The 20,418-nt window shown below is 41.2% G+C and overlaps 1 protein-coding gene across 5 annotated transcripts in view; it reads right to left on the bottom strand.

The window, feature by feature from the left end:
* Positions 1–2,315: 2,315 nt before the first annotated feature.
* Positions 2,316–20,418, bottom strand: part of mon2 (MON2 homolog, regulator of endosome-to-Golgi trafficking) — a 41,263-nt gene continuing 23,160 nt past the window's right edge. The window contains exons 15-36 of one of the 5 annotated variants that reach the window (XM_044356023.1): positions 19,557–19,669; positions 18,703–18,807; positions 18,338–18,418; positions 18,165–18,238; positions 17,860–17,950; positions 17,386–17,487; positions 16,252–16,254; positions 15,211–15,321; positions 13,771–13,946; positions 13,491–13,653; positions 12,549–12,842; positions 12,149–12,347; positions 10,726–11,369; positions 9,649–9,792; positions 8,670–8,687; positions 8,019–8,147; positions 5,518–5,708; positions 5,364–5,424; positions 5,157–5,280; positions 4,668–4,875; positions 3,550–3,632; positions 2,316–3,076 (exon numbers count right to left, since the gene is read on the bottom strand). In XM_044356023.1, coding sequence (XP_044211958.1) covers positions 2,913–3,076; positions 3,550–3,632; positions 4,668–4,875; positions 5,157–5,280; positions 5,364–5,424; positions 5,518–5,708; positions 8,019–8,147; positions 8,670–8,687; positions 9,649–9,792; positions 10,726–11,369; positions 12,149–12,347; positions 12,549–12,842; positions 13,491–13,653; positions 13,771–13,946; positions 15,211–15,321; positions 16,252–16,254; positions 17,386–17,487; positions 17,860–17,950; positions 18,165–18,238; positions 18,338–18,418; positions 18,703–18,807; positions 19,557–19,669 — 3,278 coding nt within the window. In that variant the 3' untranslated portion in view covers positions 2,316–2,912. Of the gene's footprint in view, positions 3,077–3,549; positions 3,633–4,667; positions 4,876–5,156; positions 5,281–5,363; positions 5,425–5,517; positions 5,709–8,018; positions 8,148–8,669; positions 8,688–8,716; positions 9,517–9,648; positions 9,793–10,725; positions 11,370–12,148; positions 12,348–12,548; positions 12,843–13,490; positions 13,654–13,770; positions 13,947–15,210; positions 15,322–16,251; positions 16,255–17,385; positions 17,488–17,859; positions 17,951–18,164; positions 18,239–18,337; positions 18,419–18,702; positions 18,808–19,556; positions 19,670–20,418 lie in introns of those variants that run through there. The other 4 variants (XM_044356025.1, XM_044356024.1, XM_044356026.1 and 1 more) reach the window with 4 other exon arrangements.

The raw sequence follows: 20,418 nt of genomic DNA, 5'->3' as shown, positions 1-20,418 counted from the left end.
GCATTACGGTACTAATTAAAATCAAATGCATGTTAATGAGTCAAAATTTCACATTAGGTAGGTCTGTGTGTAAAATTAACAAAACTGCATACGACAAAGTGCTCTTTTTTCCCACAGTCATTGAACTATTTTATTGGATAAAACACGATACAGCTCTGAAACGGCTTCAGCTGAAAAAAAAAATTGCAACAACGCAACCACAAGCTATTTACAACGATAATGCAGTAAAAATTCAAGGCCAAGAGAGTAACATGGTAGCTAGATGTAACACTAGCGGTGTGCATTACCTGGAAAAACCGTTTAACAGCGTAGTGAGCAGGGCTTTTTCCTCGGTTGAAGTGGAAGGCACCAGCACTAGCAAGGCAGTAGCTTGCGCAGTCATCTCCATAGCGGGCAGTGTCACAACCCAACCAACAGCACAAACTACTACCTCAGCCAGTACGTGGTCAAAATGCGAGAGAAAGAAAGAAAGAGGGAGAGAGAGAGAGGGGGGAGAAAAAAACAACGACAATAGAGAGAAATTATCGCAAAGCTAGAGAAATGCATCGTCTCGAGCGGAGCGACATTCCCATGCAGCCGGAGATGGTCCGTCCTCTCCCGCTTCGCTCCTCTTCTGTACAGACTTGAATTAAGAGGGAAACCCCGCCCAAGCAGACCTGCTCCCTCCGCTGTCCTCCTCCTCCTCCTCCTCCTCCTCCTCCTTCCTCCTTTCTTCAGCGCAAACCACACAATCCCACCACGGTCCTTTCCCCTCATATGACCTAGGCTGGAGGGGGTGGGGGTGGGTGAGGGACGGGAGGGCTCTACAATCTAAGGTTCGGGGACCTCCAGAGGACTTTGAAAGGAAGCAGACGGGTCCCCATTACACGCAGGGATGGTTTAGTTTAAAGAGGGTTAAGAGGTCTATTCTGTTGTAAGGGCCCACCTACTGCACAGTATTAACCTCAGGGGTCTACCCTAAACTTTATTCAAATGGAAAAGCCATAGCTAAGTCTCAATATTATCTTTACATTTTTTTCTACCAGCCTCAAAATGAATACCCCATTAAAATAAAATATTAAAACTACAGCTCATCCATAATTTGGGGATGATCATCAATGATTTCAGAAAATAATAACAAATGAGGAAAATCATTACTAATATGGCTTGGTATATTTGAGAACATGCACATGTTACTTTACTGCAATGCAGCTTTTAAGATGGGAATCATTACAATTATGATGCAGGTGCGATAATGTATTCAATTCAAATTTAATATTGTTTTCATTGGTAGCCTCACTATGTCAAATGTAAAATTCAAGGTCTCGTGCATCATTTTAAACACATTTTCCTCTCATTCAGTTTGACACAAACGGCTGTAATTTGACTTGTAATGTCACAAACTCTCTAATTTACAATTAGCTAGCTGCAGATCCTCCACAAGGGGGAGCTGTTTAGTCATTATCAAACCAGTCTAAATGCTGCAGTTGCAGTTTTTCGATCTGCAGATGTAGACCAACGTAGACCATGGATGTATTATAAGATACAGCGTCTTGCAGCCAATTTTTCCCAGTGGCTACTTGCGGTATTGCAGCAAAAAATTCCCCTGTAGCCCTGGAGGTGCTAGTAGAAGAAACACTACTGCGCATATTCATCCAGAAGCTAGAAACTTTTATGGCATATGCGCCAGGCGAGCAATTCTTTTGGACTGAATAGGCACCATTTTCTGTCCAGTATCCAGCTCTTATAATACATCCATGATGTAGACCATAGACTGTAAAAATATGTTTATGTCACCACCTACAGGCTAAGTAGGTACTTGCTGCTACAATTTAGACTTGTGCCATCTGCAGGCAATGTGTGTTACAGCAACATTTTCTTTTTTTCATTTTTGCTTTAGAGCTGTGGTTTTGTTTGTGTGTTTTTGAGTTTTTACATTTTAAAACATCACTTTGTACTCAAATCATGGGGCCACCAGAGGGCCTGTCTAATCTGAGGGTGCTTAATAAATTAATTAAAATAAAATTAAAAGCCTGGAGATAACAGCTTTTCAGCAATTATTTGTTATTGAATAACAACAAATTCAAACCAGGACCACCTTCATGAACTATAATAAGATTAAGCCAATGGTGAAGGTGATCTTAATGAGGTTGAGCCCATATGAAAATGACATAGTAATACAAGTGAAGCATTTTAAATAAAAGATGTTCATTTGAGTCTTGGTTCATTGGGGAGATCGCATTTTGAAAAACATGGATTAATCTCTCTAAACAGATTTTTAAAAATGCACATACTAATGGTTCAGTAAAGCATTATAATTGAGCCACACACAGCACTGAGCTGATAGAACTGTCCCATTTATTTTATACAGACAAGTACATCCCTTCTCAGATGGCTGGTTAAAGATGACATGGAATGTTACAGTAAGATTTGTTTTCTTGCATAAAATCCTCACTGTTGAAAATGTTGCAAAAGTCTAAGTGTTCTTTTTAAGATCAATAAAGCCCCAGTTTTTGCATTTTTTTTCTTAATTACATCATCAACACTATCACCACACACTGTACATCGACTCGGCCTCATCAGGAGAATAAAACAAACTAAATCCAGAGGCAACACTGCAACTTTTTTTTTTTTTTTTTTTTTTTTAAATCTCTGTAGTTAACACAAGAGAGCAGCCAGTCTGTATGAGAATGGAGGGGGCAGAGGCGTTATCAGCTCACATGATAAGCATACAATGATGCGTATGAAGGTCAGGGTCATCAGCGTGGGTCGAGCAGGCCTCGAATCTCTGCTCACCGTGGGTTGCTTCATGTCACTGTAGATGGGGGCTCACGTGGAGTTCATGTCCGTGCACTTGTGAAGCACGTGGGTCAAGAAGAGACATTCAAGATTTCTTCATTATAAAAAAAACATAGAGCTGAGAGCGAGCCTGGTCAGGACTCTCCGTTCTGGACTCTGGAGATGGGTGGCTGCATAAAGTCTTTAAAGGGCCCCAGGGCCTCCTTCAGGGCTGAGCTCACCTCAGATGAGGAACATGTAATGCACTCTACCAGCGTGGGGTACAAGGCAATCACCTGAGCCCATGTGTTGCCATCCACTGCAGGCAGTAAACAAAGGAATCGCAGAACAAGAGGGAAAAATACAAAGAAGGGTGGGGATGGGAGGGAAAGGAAGGAAGAGAATATGAATTGTGATAGAAGGCAATCAAAGAAATCATTTCCTTGATAAAATTCCCACAGGCAAATGGAAATGAGTTTTGCTCTGAATAAATGGCGATGTAATGCAAACATCTTGAAGGGCACTTCAAAAACGTAATTTCAGAATGTCTCATTTCAATCTATTGCTGTTAAAAAATAATTTCTTGTAATTGACCTTGCTGGAAACGTAAACAGTTCTCCCCAGATTGGAGATAAAACTCATTTGAAAAATGGTCCCAACTGTACTCTGACACATTTATCTGAAATGAATAGATGATAGATGTGGTGGCGTCACTGTAATGTTCTTTTTTTCCCCCCATTGTCTCACCGCTTTCCAAAATGTATGTAATCTTTTACACAGTTTGATACTCACCATTTTCTGGCTGTGTCTTTTTAAGCGAGTCCATCAAAGTACTGATAGCTTTCAAGACAAAGATAATCTCCGTCACTTGTTGCCTGAAAAGAAAAAGACAAAAGACCTTCATGAGCTACAAAGACATACATAGAACCTGTAAATGCTACTAACAGAGGATGGGTGGTGAAAAACAAAATGACAGCTCATCTATTGAGAGCTGTTGCATGCAGCCTTAAAAGAAAAATGTGGAGATGTGTCCCTGAAAGAATCAGTCACAATAAAACAACAAGCCAACAAAGAAAGAAATCAATAGTTTGTGACTGAAGGTCTTGTAAAGTTGCCATGAACATGCCTACATAGAACTCAAGCTTCATCTTCTCATCTCTGTAAAGGCAACAGTAAGCAAATTAAAATGTGTGCTAATAATACAAGGAATGTAGCTTTAATGAGCGGGAAAAAACAGAAAAATGTACAGTATGTAAACATATCCTCTCATTAAGTATAACACAGAGTATTTAAATGTTACCAATTTCATTAGGAAACCATTGATTACTTTTCATATTGTAGAGATTTTGCTTTTTAAATTTGTTGTTTATTACATGCTCTAACAATTTAATCCATGATTTTCACACACTTTACATTCATATACATTGTATATAACATATCCTGGCATTGGATGCTGTGCTGTTGTCTAAATTTACTTTTCATTTGCTATTCATGAGTATATTGTATTTTTCTGAACTCACTCGGCCATCCCTTTGCCATTTCTGCACTAATGGCATAACTTCCCCATGGGCATGATTAAGCTTTCATCATGTCTTAGATAAAAAAAATGTATTGCAGGATTAAGCGTTACAACCAACCCTAAAATATGGTGCCAGTGTGTCAAACTGGATAAGCACAGTGGTTTTATGTTGTTTGCAAATGAGAAAAAGAAAAATGATGGGTGCATGGATAGGGCTGGGGTGCTCTTGCGTTGCTAAATGTCTTGGTGGTTAAATCCTAACGCTAACAATTCCAGTGTTTGAATCTGAAACCCTGATGGGGATATCTGTCCTAAAAATATGAAGAAACAGGTGTTTTTTTTGCTGGTGCATCATAGTGTATTTTATTCAGACATGTACAGCAGGGTGTACCTGGGCAAAGGGCAACGTCCACTCAACCTCTCGTCTTCTACATAGCGCCGGAGAACATCCTGGGACCTCTTGAGGAGTACAGAGAGCGCCATACGTGAGATGTAGCCCTCCTGCGGGGTTGAAACCTTGTTGCTGAAAGAAAACTGCAGCAGCGTCTCAAAGCACACCTTGGAAAACTCCTCCCTCATCCGAACATCGATCTCTGCCTCTGTCAAGAGAAGGCAGTCTCATTTTTAGATTTTAGATGGTTAGCTGACGCTGCTATCTGAAGTGATTCACAATGAGTCAACAAACAGGGCTTTCATGTCTTCCTCAAGACATGAACATTTTGACAGGAGCCACAGGGAAGGCTTTTGCAATGTACCAAGGTCTTAATGGTTGCAGTAGGATTCCAACACTTGGCCACCCTGCAGTTCCATTAGTGTCAGAAATACAAGTAAACAACACAGCTGAAGTCAAACAATTTTAGCTGCCAAAATCACATCTTACCTGTGAATGAGGGAGACTGTGAGTGAATGGAACCTTTATTGAGCATAGTCATGATCTGGCCAACAAAGTCTTTGGGGATGAAATTGGCAAACGGTAAAATCTCTGTACTGATCAGCTGGACCACCTAAAATAAAAAGAACACAATGCTGATGTGGGCAAACTCACAGAATCTCGTTGACAGGCTGGATGGCAGAAACAAGTATTTACCTCTACATCAACGGCTTCATTCTTCTGAAATTCCTGGATGGAAAGGTTATCTGGAGGTGTGCTATAAAAAGAAAAACCACCAAAACGATGAGTTTGCTAATCAGAACATTTCAAAACACTCATATATGGAAGTGCAGACTTTGTAAACCTGTACCTTTTGGTGAAAAGAAAGTCTTCAAAGGCATTGGCCAGCTCTGGCCACATAGTGTCGAACTTTCCAGAGGAGGCATGCTGACGCGCCACAGGCAGTCCGATAGACAGAACCTTGAGCAGAGAAGAAACGGCGAGCTTCCAGGTGCTTTCTGATGGACAGGCATACTTCAAACCCAAGGGCATTCTCAAGGTCTTAAGGATGGGGGAGGGAGACGGGGAGGAAGAGACAGCAATTGCAATAGATCATGAGACTGAAATACAGAGCAAGACTTCAAGGTAAAATCACTAAAACTAACTGGAGTACTCTGAAAACCTTTTGCCTCTGTGTCTTTCATACTAAAATGTGGAGAGGCTATTTTTTGCAGGGTTACAAGTCACTACCTTAATTCCTAGAGTTAACATCAAAGCAGTATTTTAAGATTTATTGTACCAAACTGAAATGCTATTCAGGTTTCATTCTACAACACCAGAAAGACTTGTAGACCATCTTTTTTGACAAAGTCCTTTTTTCAAGGCTTTTTCAAGTCAACAGCTGGGTTCCCCAAGGTTAGGATTTTACAAGTATCTCCTTCTTGTTCTGGAGACAAAAAAGGGTGGGGGTGAGATTTGGATCTGTCCATAGGGAACCTTCTTAATAGTTCCTTGGCAAATTCACTCTCTTCAATTTGGGGTTTTCTATGAACAGACTATGGGAAAACGAGCAGTCAAATGCAGGTGTCATACACTGGAAAAATCTGAAAAATCTTCTGGTTTGCATTTTGAAAAGGTTTGTAAAATGCTGCTGACATTGGGCATCAACTGAACTAAACATTTGCTGCATGCAAGATAATTTGAGATTAATACAGTCAAGGTTACAGATACAAGTAAAGTGAATGTTGCCCAGAGGCTGGTGGACATCGATAAGACTTCTCATACAGCAGCCAGAATTAATTGGTAATTTCAAAATATACTAGCGGTGAGAATTAACCAAATCAGTTACTTTTGTGGGGCGTAAAACCAAAACAATGAGTTTAAAGGCTGTAAAGCTCTATAGAGCTGAGAGGGAACTGCAGAATTAGGTAATAATTCTCTGTAGGCTTGTAATTACAAGCAATACTTTTCAGATACATTAAGTTGTTTGGTTCACTGTTAATATAAAACATTGTTTATAGCAGTTTTAAGAGAAAATCAACACTGTAATGCTTAGCCTACAAGTTTCAGCACATGGATAGCAGTGCAGCAACAATTTCCTGCCGTGTTTGATTCTGTGCTTATTTACTCTTAAAATTACAAAACCTTCTCATAAGATCCCAATAAATTTTTTATGATTGCACAGAGTTCAACAGTACTTGTTGCTCAATGAGTGGCCAGTTGAAAGTCATGTTGAGAAAGTAAACTGAAGAACTTGCTGTCCTATTGATATATAATATTTAGGCTTTAATGCTGCATCTCACCTGACAAAATGCACATTTGAAACAAAAGCCTCGTTTCAATTGCAGGAACTTTCCCCAGGTACAGAACCTTGAAGAACTCAGTTACTCGACCTGCATTTCCACCTGAGGAACCAGGGTCTGAATTAAGTTCCAGGGAAATTCTTTTACCCTCAAAACAGGGGTAGCACTTTCCAGAAGTCTAGGAACTTTGAGGTTTGGGTTTGCAGGGATGACTGTTGCTTCTACTTGTGTGCTGCTTCACTCATAAAAGAAGGACATACTCTCGAATCGCTTTAGGACCAGTTTAGGACAAGGGAAGGTTTGTTAACATCAAAAGTAAAGTAAAGCATTGTTGTTGGCTTCTCAAATCATTTAAAAAAAAAGAGCAAGAGAAAAAAATGAGATAGTGCGAGAAAGCTGAGAGCACCAGTGAGTGAGAGAGAGAGAGAGACAGAGCAGTGGTGGTTGAGCAAGCTAGGGAATGAAGAGAGGGAGTGGCGGTAGAGAGAACAAAGCCCGTGAATAAGAGAAATAAAATGTTATTTTCTGATTGTTTCACGGCGGTTACGTTCTAAAGCAGAAACAAATAACCATCAAACACTCAACAGATGTTATACTGTGGAGACAGACGCTCTTAGTTTCAGTTTAATTTTTCCTCCTCTGCATTTCTCCTTTTCATTCAATCATTACATCCAACACAAGCAGCAGTAAATACAAAGAACAAGACAAATCTTTGCTGCTGTTTCCTCATATGATTTGTTAATACTGTGTCTCTAAATGCTGCCGTCGTTTTTAAATTCCTCATGGGTCTAATTTGCATGATCTACCTGGTTCCTCAGATGTGGTGGAAACGCAAACAGGACTGCACAACAGGGACTTTAAAGTTCCAAGTTTAGTCCCTGATATTAGTTCAACTAGGTCCAAAGTATCTGGAACTTTTGGTGGAAACGGGGCTGAAGTGCTATGACACCGGTAATGTTTCAGATTCACAGCCACTGCTCTGAAGATCAAATGTATTTTTTGATTTTCACAACTTTAGAAGTTTTTGTGACCATGTGAAATTTCAACTCTCCACCCCTGGTGAAAATACCTTGATGATGTTCTGCAGAACCTTCTCATTGATGACAGCTTTGTGGCATGCTGTTTTATGGTAAAGGTCCACAACCACTTCCAAGGAGCGCTCAGCAAAGGGCACATAGTTTAAGGCAACCCATTCTGCCTGCAGGGGTAAAAAGATACAACAAGAGAAAAAAAAAAAACAGGCGTGTCAGTAAAACAATTTCAAAAACTTCTGGCAGAGCCACATTGAAAGCAATTTTAAAGGCACACTTTGTATGAGCGCACAAGTAGGACACAAATTTAATCAAAACTGACAATTAGTTTGCTTTAAGTTTTTGTTAGGCTTGTACGAAAGCTGAAATGTCATAGCCGAACAAATGACTTGAAGCTACAAAGTGTGTCTTTAAGAATTAAAAACTGAACCACACGTGTGCGTATGAACATCACCAAAAAACACAAACTTAACTGAAGATGAAACTGCACAGGGGCTGTGCACACAGAGGCATAACCACCAGTTAGTGGCAGGCAGAGAAGGGGGGGGGGGGGAGCATGGAGTGAGTGAGAGACGCAGAGAGCCTACCATGCAGTGTGATATCTTATCCACCACACAGGGTAGGTTGTCACCATTCAGCACAGCTTAGTACAACTATAGAGGGGGGCTGAAGGAGATGATTGAACTCACCGGTGCAAACAGCTGGATCTAAAATGGTTATCCAGTGAGTAGTAGTCCCAAGAAACAGAATGAGAGAAGATCGCAATTAAACTGGTGTTGAAGTTGTATCAAATTTGCAGTGGCTTGATGGTTAAATGAGATTTAATAATAAAGACTGATTTAGGGGGGAAGAACACTCACTCCTTGCACCTTGGACATTTGAGACAATCTGACAACTTTGGATAAGAGCTGACAAGACAATGAAGACCACCCATAACATCTGTTTGGCCGGGTGGGAATTTTGCTTGAACCTCTTACTTAAACAATTCAAACAGATTCAGATCAACAAAAGTGTCCAGTCCAGTGTAAAGGCTGAGTCTGGGCCCCAACTTGCAGTGAGGATTTGAGTGTGCATTGCTAACATTTATTAGCATGATTGTACCAGCCTGCTGCTGTTAGATCAAGAAAGCTGTCAGCATTCCCCAGAGGCATAGCACATGCTGGATTCTATTACTTCATGAAAAGCTATTTGCAAGTTTCCAGAGCAACAAGGTGCAAGACATACACTGATATCAGAACATTGTGGAAAATGCTCTTTTGTTCTTGAGAAGAAATGAGAGTTGTTTGTGGTTTTACTGATGGAGTAATCTTGCTCAAGATCACTGAGTTCCATGGAAATACGTTTTGTTTTTTTGTTTTTGTTTTTCAGATGGATTTGAACTGTGTTTGAACTGAGAAGTAGTGAAACATTTCTCTGGCCTGCTGCCAGCAAGAAGAAGAAGAAACATGAGGGAGGGGATATGAGGAAAATATGGCTCGGGGGGCTTCTAATGGGGGTCCAGAAGAATCTGTCAATCTCATGAAGGGCTGAAATGGGCTGAAATGGCATGAAATGGCTGTAAGATGAATAACAGTATACAGCATACAACGCTTTAATGAAACCATTTGTAAAAGGAAAAAAAACAAACAAAACAAAGCAGTTACAAAGGGCTAATTCCATTTCCCGTACCTGGTTGTATTTGGCATTGGCCACGTGTTTGGTTTCCATCCTGCCGTACTGAGGAGGCTTGCAGGAGAACTCCACGAAGAGTAGCAGCTGTTCAAAGATGGCCGGGTACATGACCTGCAGGTTCTCCGGGCCCACACAGATGGCCTGCAGCAGGGAGGGAAGGGAGGAACAAACACTGCTGACATCCACCACGGGAATGCATATTGCATAATTTAGCAGACTGACACATTGTTTCCTGGGCTGAGTTGACACAAAATGGGAAGAAAAACTTTTGGTAAATAGGGAGAGGAAGGCATTTCTCAAGACTGTGTTTATAGATTTATGGCAGAATGGAGTTACTGTAGGAAGTCAAAGATTCAATCAAAGGCAAAAAGGAAGTGTAATGTTCCCATTACAAATATATCAAGCCTGTGAGATGTTATGGAACCACACCTCAATGTTAGTTGTGATGATGGAACTGTACCGGAATCAAACTAAACCAGTTTAGCTGTGTGGTCATTGAGTTGGATTGAAAATACAGGGGGCAGGGCTTAAATGATCATTTGCTTTTCAATTAGTCAGCCTTAAGAAAATCCATTGTCAACAATTTTGATAATTGATAAAAAGTGTATTATCAAGAAAAAATGTCAAACCTTTTCTAATTCTGACTTTTCAAATATGAGGATTTGCTGCCTGTTTCTGTTTTATATTATTTTAAAAGGAAAAGGTTTAAAAGGTTTTGGGATGTTTGATCAAACAAAACAAGAAATATGACGATGCCATCTTGTGTCTCAGGAAGCTGTGGGCACTTTTCAAAATTTTCTGACGTTTTATAATACACCATTGAATGATCAATCAGTTGCAGCCCTGGAAAAAAGTCATTTATAGTACTGGTGTATATACAGGATAAACAACACAGTAGAGCATTAGGGCTCCCACATAATACCGCAATTCTTATTGGATAAGTTTCTGTCATTCATCTACTTGGTTCTTGTCTTAGTTCTATTTTGTGTGACATATAATCTATTAAATCTAATATTTAAATGCCTCTCTGGTAACCACGTTTTTGTTTTCTGACAATATATTTCCTTTGCCCACCTTCTGCAAAACGTCCAGAGCAGTGAGCACAGCTTCCTGCAGGCTGGTGAGCACCGCCTCAGTGTAGGAGGGAAGGATGAAGGGCGAGGCGTCACTGCTGATAGGCACAGACACGGCCCCATGGAGGATGACTCCCAGCTTCTTCAGATCCTCCATACTGAAGTTGGCCTTGATGTGCTGGTAGAGTGCTGGGAAAATCTGGATCAATGCTGTGAGGAAGGGCTGGCTGGGGATGAAGGAGAGCTTCTCCGTCACGCCACTAGGCGGTCTCGTGCTGTCAGTTCCCGTTCGATACCACGTGTTCCACGCAGACCACCACAATGCTGAGTCCTCTAAGGCTGATTCCTCCCCTGGCGGAGGAGCCTGCAGCTCGGCGCCGTTGTATCGCGTTAGCCGCTCGACTAGTGAATCTGAACGCACGAGAGGTCTGCCAGGACCAGATGCTGAGAGGGGGTCAATGAGCACCGGGGGAACGCCCATAGCAGCGAGTGCATCACCTGCTTTGTCTGAGTCTTTAACAGGTGTGACAATCTGTAGGATCTCTTGAAAGCTCTTGAGGGCGGCCAGGGAGACCTCGTTATTCTTGCTGAGAGCGGCCGACTGAATGTGGTTCAGCAGCACCTCCCAGGCTTCGAAGAAATCACCTGCAGACACGTAGAGAAATGATGGCAAAGTGTGAAAGTGCCAATTAGCAGTATGTGTGAACTGTAAATAAGGTGTGACAATTGGCGCTTTGATACGTTAGTTTTCAAAGCGACATGAGCTGACAGAAGTTCAAAGAGGCCACATAGTCAGAAGTACAACCAGAAGTCACAAAAACTGTTTCCTGTTGTCCCATTTTGTCAATATGACTTCATCCTTGGAGGCCCATATAGTAATAATGCATTACCAGCTATAGTTATTGGTTGTATCTAGGTTGTATGTAAGAAGGGCAGCCTTTCTCTAACTGATTTGTGTAGTGTGTGTGTGTGTGGTGGGCTGGGAATGTGTGTAATTGAGTAACCTCTTGTAAATTGGCACTGGATAAAATACCGTTCAGAGGGATGAGAGCATTTAATGAGAAGCTCATGTTTTATCATTCATATCTCTCTGGAATATTAATCCTGTCCGCATGGGGTTTTACATGACTTAATGGGTGGTAATATTCCAGTAAAAACAGTAGGGCCATTTCTGGACTATTGCTCTTCTGTGCACAGATTTATGAATACATTTCAATATGTAATTTTCATCGTTTACTATGAAAATCAGTGTGCCTCAGATGTCTCTCGGAATGATAAATACCCCGCAGTTAGTCAAAACTTCTAACTGAAGTTTGACTGGCTGTGAAAATCTATATTTCTGCGACACATTTAACATAATTTTCTCTGATGTATGTATCATACACAGAGGCTCAGGATCACAGTAGATTACACATGTGGCTCACCTAACTGTTGGAGGAGATACCGCCTTGTGTTGAAAATGCGCGCCACCCCGGCCAGAGTCAGCACCCATGTCTCTGCCCATTGTTTCTCAGCTGTGTCACGCGAGTGGTGGATGAGGATGTTCCCGCCGCCGGACTCAATCTTCTCCTTGTCCGCTGTGGTGGATGACGTCCTCACGCAATCCAGCAGGTGGAACAGTACCTAGCGGTGACACCAAAACAGAACATTTAGCCTATTTTACACGGAAAATTTGTAAAAAATAATAAATATCTTGAATTTAAGTATGTGCAAGAAATTTCTCCTGTATCTTAACAGTTTTCTATATAATCGATGATTGTAACGATAACAGCCGCACACTCATTCAGTACAATCAAACTGAATCAAATTATTCTTGGACGCTACCTTCCAGACCACAATATGCCATGTTGGCTGTTGCAGCAGGGTCCCATGGGCAGCGATGGTGGAAAACAATGTCTGCCCGGCGCTTTTACGCACAGCAGGCCGTGGATCTACACACAGCTCGCCCAACTTGGCGTACAGGCACAACCACAGGCAATCGAAGGGAGGGGCGGGGTGGAAGGGCCTATTCAGGGTCTCTCCCTTCTCCTGAGCCTGCTTCAGTAGAGCCTCCTCCTCCCTCTCCAACTCCTGTGTGATGGCGTCGCCCCTTTGGAAGAAGTAATCCGAAATGTTCCACTGTGGGTAATAAGGAAAAAAGTGGGGTAGGGAGAGTGGGAGGCAGAAAGTGGGAGAGGAAGGTTGGTAAAATGCTTCTGGCGGTTTTGCGATCCTATTACCATAAAGTAATCTCGCAGGAGCTGCCACACTCCAAGAGAAATAATCCTGCAGACCACAAATCAATATCAGGTTTTGCGTGTCCTGAATACTGTACAGAGCATCTATGAAATGTCAGCGGGGCTGTTAAGTGCTGTCAAATTAGATACAAACATAATGCAATACGTGGAATTATTGGATATTATAATTGTTTCATCATATTAAACATAGTATGTTTAAAAGTACTGGAAAAAGAGAAAAGTGTCCAACCTGTCAAACATGTCATTTTTAATTTAAGATACTGCTGATTAAAACTATTACTTATGTTCTCTGTTAGCATAGCCTTACTTCACCTTTATAGTTACATCTATTTACACCTAGACCAGCTAAATTAAAATATTCTACTGGTGGCCCCTGGAAGTCAAAGTACACTGGTGGATTAAATGTTATTCTGAGCGTCTTTGCTGTACATTTTATGCAAGTGTGGAGCTTTAGTTTTAGATTTAGGAAACCTGTCTGTGTGTCTAAGCGCAACCTTTTGAGATACATCAGAAGGCGTCTGTAACTCACCAGTAGGCCGATAGAGGTGAGACTGATGTTGAGCTCCTGGTTCTGCAGGCCGAAGCTGCCGGCTACATCCACTACAATCTGGAGGCACGTGCAAGGCATGGTGGGCAGGAAGTCTGTCACCACCAACTGCAGGCACTGGAAGGCTGTTCGGATCAATGACTCACTAAAGGGGAACAAGACAAAAGTTTAGTTTCTTGGAGTACTTGTAGTGTAACCATAGTTACGACAAAATTTAACATTAGACAAGAACTGAAGGCTGCCTGCTCATTTGTACTCTTACCCTTGATCATTGCGGATGGCTCCTATGACACCCAAGACGAGGGGCCAGCCGGGGCCCAGGCTGTCCCCCTGGCTCTGTAGGATCTGCAAGACACTCTCCAGCTGTTTCTGTCGGATGTCTGAGTGCAGCACGTTGGACAACTCCTTCAGGGGGTTTAGCAACAGGAGCTGTAGCCGCTTAGAGATACAAACAGGGAAACGGTGACGAACTGGCAGACTGCAGAGCTTAATCTTAGGAACATTTCAGTGTGGGACAGTTGAGCCATTTTTATTCCTCTCATGATCCAGTTTGATCGTGAGGGGAAGACATAGATTGACAGGTGCAAACAGGATTTGACTTTAAGTAACTAAGTGTTGCTAATACAGATGATTTATGCCCCTTGGAGTTGATTCTAAAGGTTACTTGCAAAACTCCAGTTCTCTGAGTAGCATGAGTGACAAATTAAGGTAAAAACCTGAATAAATGAGTGGAAACACATAATGAATATATGAGTGTGTAACAGACTAAATGCCCTCTAATGTATGGTAGCCATTACATTAGTCTTTATTTTCTGGGATATTTCATTTAACTATGCATTATATGCACAATTTCATTAGGTGCATCGTAGAAAATAAACATTTAATTTCTAAAAATGTTCATAACATTTAAAACATTTAGTTTAATCCTCAATTTCACTGCTATTTTAAAGCACTTTGAGTGTGTTATAAGCATTGACCCTAAATTAAATTTCTGCAGTGCATTTTTTCCTGTTGATTTGGATGTTACATGGACCATTCCACTATTTGAACACACTAACATGCAGTAGCAAAGTCTTGCCCACACATTTAACAGAAAAGTAACGCACACTAAGGGTTGTAGTGAGGGTGCTGATCACTGAAAGTAGACATGAGAGTAGGAAAACAGTGTTGCACACTCTGGCTCCATCTGCAACATTTTTTTTTTCCTACTCTAAAATCTTGCCCACACAACAAGAAGGCCTTGAAGTCACTGTATTGTGCATTTCTACAGGACAGCCATCATGTTTATGGCTCTATGCGGTTCTATTAACCTCCACACAGTTCTTCTGCCCTCTTTTAGATAAGCTCTGTGCATTTTCCCCCTTTATCTGTCTGAACAAGGTGAAGGTCACAGGCTCCGTGTGAGTGACGAGAAAGTGTCTGTGACATTTCTGTTTCTCACATTTTTTATCCTTTAGCAGACACTCTTATCTATCATGACTGACACTGCAACGGTGGAGGAGATTTCTATCAGCTTTACAAACAACCGATATTAATGAGTGAAACCTCGAGAAGCCAAGCCTATCGAATAATCCTGTGTCCCTAAAATGTTCATATAATAGTTCAGGAGCAAAGCAGTGGCATGCTCCAGATCATTTAATACATACAGTTTCCTAAAGCAGACTTTTGTCTTTCAATTCAATAAACTTTATTTATCTGCTACCTGATTTTGGGCCAGGGGAGGGTCATGTTTGTAAGCCAAGCCGGCTTTGATGAGCGCCGTCAACGCCTCGGCCCCCCACTCTCTCATCCTGGAGTTCGGGTGCTGGCAAACCTGTAGTACACATCACATATACACACACACAAATGCAGACACATGCATGCACACACATATGCGTAGAGAGACATCAGACAATAGGAACTTTCTTTCTTCCTGTGTCATTTCATTGCGACGTTGGATCAGATGCAGAGGCTGCTTAGAACAGTGTTTTCCCAGCAGTGCTCACAGTGGGTGTATGTGAAACAAGTGGGTGAAATAAACCACAGACAGTGTGTAATAGAGACTGGGATCCCCCTATGATAACAGGATATGCTGTGACAGTATAATCACGAAAGCTAGTATAGATACACATGGAGACGCCGGGCTCAGCGGAGTGAAAGATCTTCGGCTTGTCGGATCCCGGTAAAAAAAAATCAAGTATTTTTAGCTCATCTGTGATCCGAATCAATCATTTCTGGTCTGTAGTGAAGGTTTATTGAGCAGAATTTTATCTGCACAGCATAAAAGACATACTGCTAGCTGTGCTGCCTCTGAATCCAGATGTTCCATGTGTATCTATAGAATAATTTGGCTTCCAAAGCTCTGCATGATGATTTACATCTCACATTTTAATCTTAATCTTTATCATAATATAACTTATTTGTAAATAATTATAATATAAAAGCACTGAATATGAATTTGAAGTAGCCTGAAATGTAGGATAGGCAGCATAAAGTATACTTCGCAGACGAAGCTTTAGATTCTGCTTCTGTATCAAATCAGAAGTTTCACGTTGCACATTACGCAGAAGAATGTAAGATCAAACATTGGTAGCGGTGAAAACGCACGGTGGACACATTTTGACACAGCGACCTCTCAACTCCAACATGTTGATGCCAGACTGAGAGGGAGAGAGAGAACAGACTGGGGGGGTGGGGGGTGGGGGGGGGGGGGACAGAGATTGGGGAAAGCCAACGATTATTGGAGGAGGGAATCTGAGCTTACCTTCTGCAAAACAGACAGGAGTGCAAAAGAGAGGGGAGATAGAGAAAGAAAATGTGAAGAAAACCTCCAAACACACACACGTTTATACACATATAAAAAGAGAATCCTCTTACAGATATGAGGGAATTACTGCCAACAACAACAGAGACCATAGTGTATTAACCCCATATCTGTTAGTAACTGGTATATGTACAGTCATCTCCTTATTCCAAAAAAGCAGCCTATCAAACATTTGAAAAAAGGTTGTTTTAAAATATTTTGTGCTCATATTGTATCATCAGAAAAATATCATTTCAACTGAATATGATCTTTCTTTCATAAAATTGCTTTGCCGCAGACAAAAAAAAAACTCACATCCCGAATAATACATACTCAAATATGGGAGCAATTCTACCGACTATGATGGTAAAAGCAACATTCAAAAATGTTGAAAAAGCTCATAAACACTACAGCTATGAAAAGTATCACCATAGTACAGGAATAAAAAAGAAGAAAAAGAAAACTCTTTCATACCCTACAACTGTATTGAACATTTTTTAAATCTGGCAACACTGTTATACTGACTTTTCTCCTATATGACTAACCTGCTAGACTGGAGCCCAGTCTCTGTGTTGCTGCTTGTACAGTAGCTATTTCCAGTTTTACTTTAAAGGCTTCTGTGCTTCATTTTTAGAGCCTTGGTACAGGGTACCAGGGTCTGGCGAGGGGGCAGTTATTATGACTTTACTTTGAACTTTCATTACTTTGAGTTCGATTCCAAATTTTCAATGTGTCTCCAATGATATCATCATCATTGGAAAAAGTGACAATTACCGTTATAAAAAGAGCTGACGGTGCCAAATTTAAATGAATATGTATGTCTAGCACCTATTTAACAGTTCAAATTCCTAGTACACTTATTACACTAGGTGAAATGAAGTCTGATCAAAGTGTAACAACTGAAATAAATTGTCCTTTTAAACTGAGTGCAAGGATATTACTGTACGACCTTGGTTGAGAAAATTTTTTTACCACATTTACCACTGTATCTTTTATCTTTCATAAAGTTTGAATTAAGTGTGATGACAATAACGGTGTTCAAGAGCAGAGCTCTTTATCTGCATGTTTTGGGCTGTAGCTCTAAGTAAATGTTACCTCTAATAAGTGGCCGGTCAGGGGTCTCCACAGGATCTCTATACGATCCATGTTGACGAGGCCGGTCTCCAGCAGCTTGGCCACCGCAAACAGAGACGGCTCCTGAAACCAAGTCAAGAAAATAGAAACTTTAGATGCATAGTGGATACCTTGTACCCTGACCTTGTTGATCAAATGTGTTTGTATAGGCTCGGTGTAAGTCCAAGTGTACAAACATTAGCTAATGCTGCATAAGATGCTAGTCATGTACAGCGATGTAGTTGAAGGAACCAGTAGATTCCATTTATGAAAGTGTATTCTTGATGTTGGCTTTAAAACTGCTGTACAAACAATGTCGTCTAGGAGAGATGATAAGCAAAAGAACATCCAATTTCTTCAATTACTCGCATTTGATCCAAAGCCAAATTATGAAATTCAAAAAAAACGTAAACATGAATCAAGTCTTACCCGGTAATGACAATACAGAAAGCCTACCTTGTTGTTTCCATAAGCCATTTCCATGGCTTCCAGGGAGAGAGAACACAGAGCGTTGATCAGGTGATGAAGGGAAACATCATCCAGGTACCTAGATCACACAATAATACACACAAATGAGAGCTGCATACTGTGCATAGGTAGTTTCAAACACTAAGAGTGTAGACTTTTAAAGGGAAATTAATCTAAGAACTTTATAAGAGCTACATTTCTTAAAAGGAAATCTACTGGGGAATCCGAGAGCATAGTGATCAGTAACTGGAGTTTGTATACTGAGTGTTCACAGATGAAAGAATGGTCCTTACTGGGAGCTCTCGAATAGTCTGGACAGGATGTTGGAGATGACGGGTAAGTCTGTCATCACAGCTGTGGTCAGCACCTGTTTGGGTTTAAGACAAAACCACATCCAGTTAGCTCATCTGAGGCGAGATACATACAGTAAAACGCGTGCTCGACAAATAGTTTCTCAAAAACTCACCGTGCTGGGTCCCTCCACAGCTCGACCAGGCTTCAGGGCACCGCCCACCCCCGGCTTCAGCCCCAGGATCCACACTAAGTGCTGGGAGAGAAAAGAGAGAAGCTGAAGGGTGGTTCAAAAGGAGACTACATCATCTAACAAGCTTATGAAATGTACCCTGACATACTGGTAGATAATGCAAATTATTCACCCAAAGTATAAAAGTATAAATGTCATCTTGCCTTATTAGAAGAGGTACATGTACATACTGCACATCAACATTTGTGTGAGTAAGAATACAGACTGCCCGTTATGTCCTGCCTTATCAGATAAATGAGCGTGTATACATTTTTGTGTACATGTGTACTACCATGTGGTAGTTATACCTGCAGCGTAGCGAGCACCAGCTGCCAGGAAGTGCCCAGCACGGCCCCGTGGCAGTGGGCTAGGTTCAACAGAGTTCGCATACACTGGATGTTCTTGGCAGTCAGCTGACGGAGAGAAAGACAGATATACTTTAGTACATTTTTACTGCACATCATCAGGCATTTCAGAGCAAATCACAAATGCAGAAAAAAGCTCAAATTTTCATCTTACTGATATTGTAAGTCATTAGTATTAAATACAGTCCATTACATTCCTCTATCACCTGTAAAATTATGCATTAAAAATGTGGTGGAATACATAGTGTAAGAGCTAAGAGCAAATCTTCAAGAGAAAAAAATTCCAGGTTAGGGTCAAGGTCACTGCCCATGTAGTTATAAATGATATTTCCCCCAAAGGAAATTAAATGCACAAGCTTGTTTGACCCGTCACTATTTATTTATTTATTCACTATTTATAACAGTAACCTGAACGGTCCCTTGAGTGAGAATGTGCCTATTATTATGTGAGTGTTATTATAAAGTGAGGTCGTGCAGATTATGGATATTAATTACATGGGCGACAGTCAACAAATTGGTTTGCATTTTATGTTACCTGTGTGTCTATGTGTTGTAACTGCTCAGAGGAACTTCAGCAATGTCAGGAAAGACAGACTTTGTTTTTTCTTTAGGGTTCAAAGTAATGTTAGGTTCTTTTTGAAGCTGCGGTCTCCTTTTTGAAAATTACTGTTGTCAATTTGTCTTGATTGCAGCAAGCTTGTAAGATTTTATTTTTGGAAAAATGCTAAATTAATCAAATTATTAAATGTCAAGCGTAACCACAGCCTCTTCATAATTGCGTGTGTGTGTGTCCTTACCACCACAGTGCCCTGGGGCTGGGCAGTGAGTGGCTGCCCCACAGCCACCACCTGCTGATGAGATTCACTCGAGGGACTGATAATCTGCACGCTCTGGCCCTGGATCGAGTAGGCTGTAGAGAGAACACACACATGTGCAAACACACACCCACATATATGCAGGATTTAGTCTTTTGATGACAGTCAGTAATACACACAAATAGGTTTTATAACAAGCTTACGACATGCAAGAAAAGCTTTCTTAATTAACTCCGAGGCAAACATCCATCGCGAGTTGAGACCCAATTTGCTGGCTTTATCTCTACAAGCCAATATGCAAATAGTGAATGTCTGAGAGGTTGGTTTGAGAGCAGCTGTGTGTGTGTGTATGTCTACGTTCCCCAGACACAGTCTCCTTGGTGTTCCTAATTAGAAGCCACAGTGAAAAGTTATGGATTAATGCAATAAGAGTATGACGTTAGGGACAGGCAGAGTGCCAACAGTTTACATGTTAAGCTCACTTTAGCAACGTGCGCGTCTAACCATAAGGGAGATGAGAAGCGCTCATTAATTTAACATAAATACACATGACCAGAGGCGTTCCTTTGGGTTGTGGAGGAGGAGACGTTCGGCTGTGTGCGGTACAGTTATATCAGCACACCTGAGGGTCTGCATGCACTGTGTTTTCTATGCCATCTTAAGTTCAATTAGTTGCCTTTAATTAAGTACTTCATGTCCTTGTGCTGCACAGCAGGTCGGTTTCTGTCTCATTGAATGTACTAAGCGCTGTCCTGCCGACGAGATTATTGATTGTTGCAACTGTTCTGATGACCGTTGCGTCTCTCTAACCTTTCTTTTTGTTTGTTACACAAGTGCATGAGTG

Source organism: Thunnus albacares, chromosome 7 (genome assembly GCF_914725855.1).
Source record: "Thunnus albacares chromosome 7, fThuAlb1.1, whole genome shotgun sequence".
NCBI classification, from domain to species: Eukaryota; Metazoa; Chordata; class Actinopteri; order Scombriformes; family Scombridae; genus Thunnus; species Thunnus albacares.
Note: the sequence above shows the minus strand (reverse complement) of the source record. Positions and strands in the feature narration are given on the sequence as shown.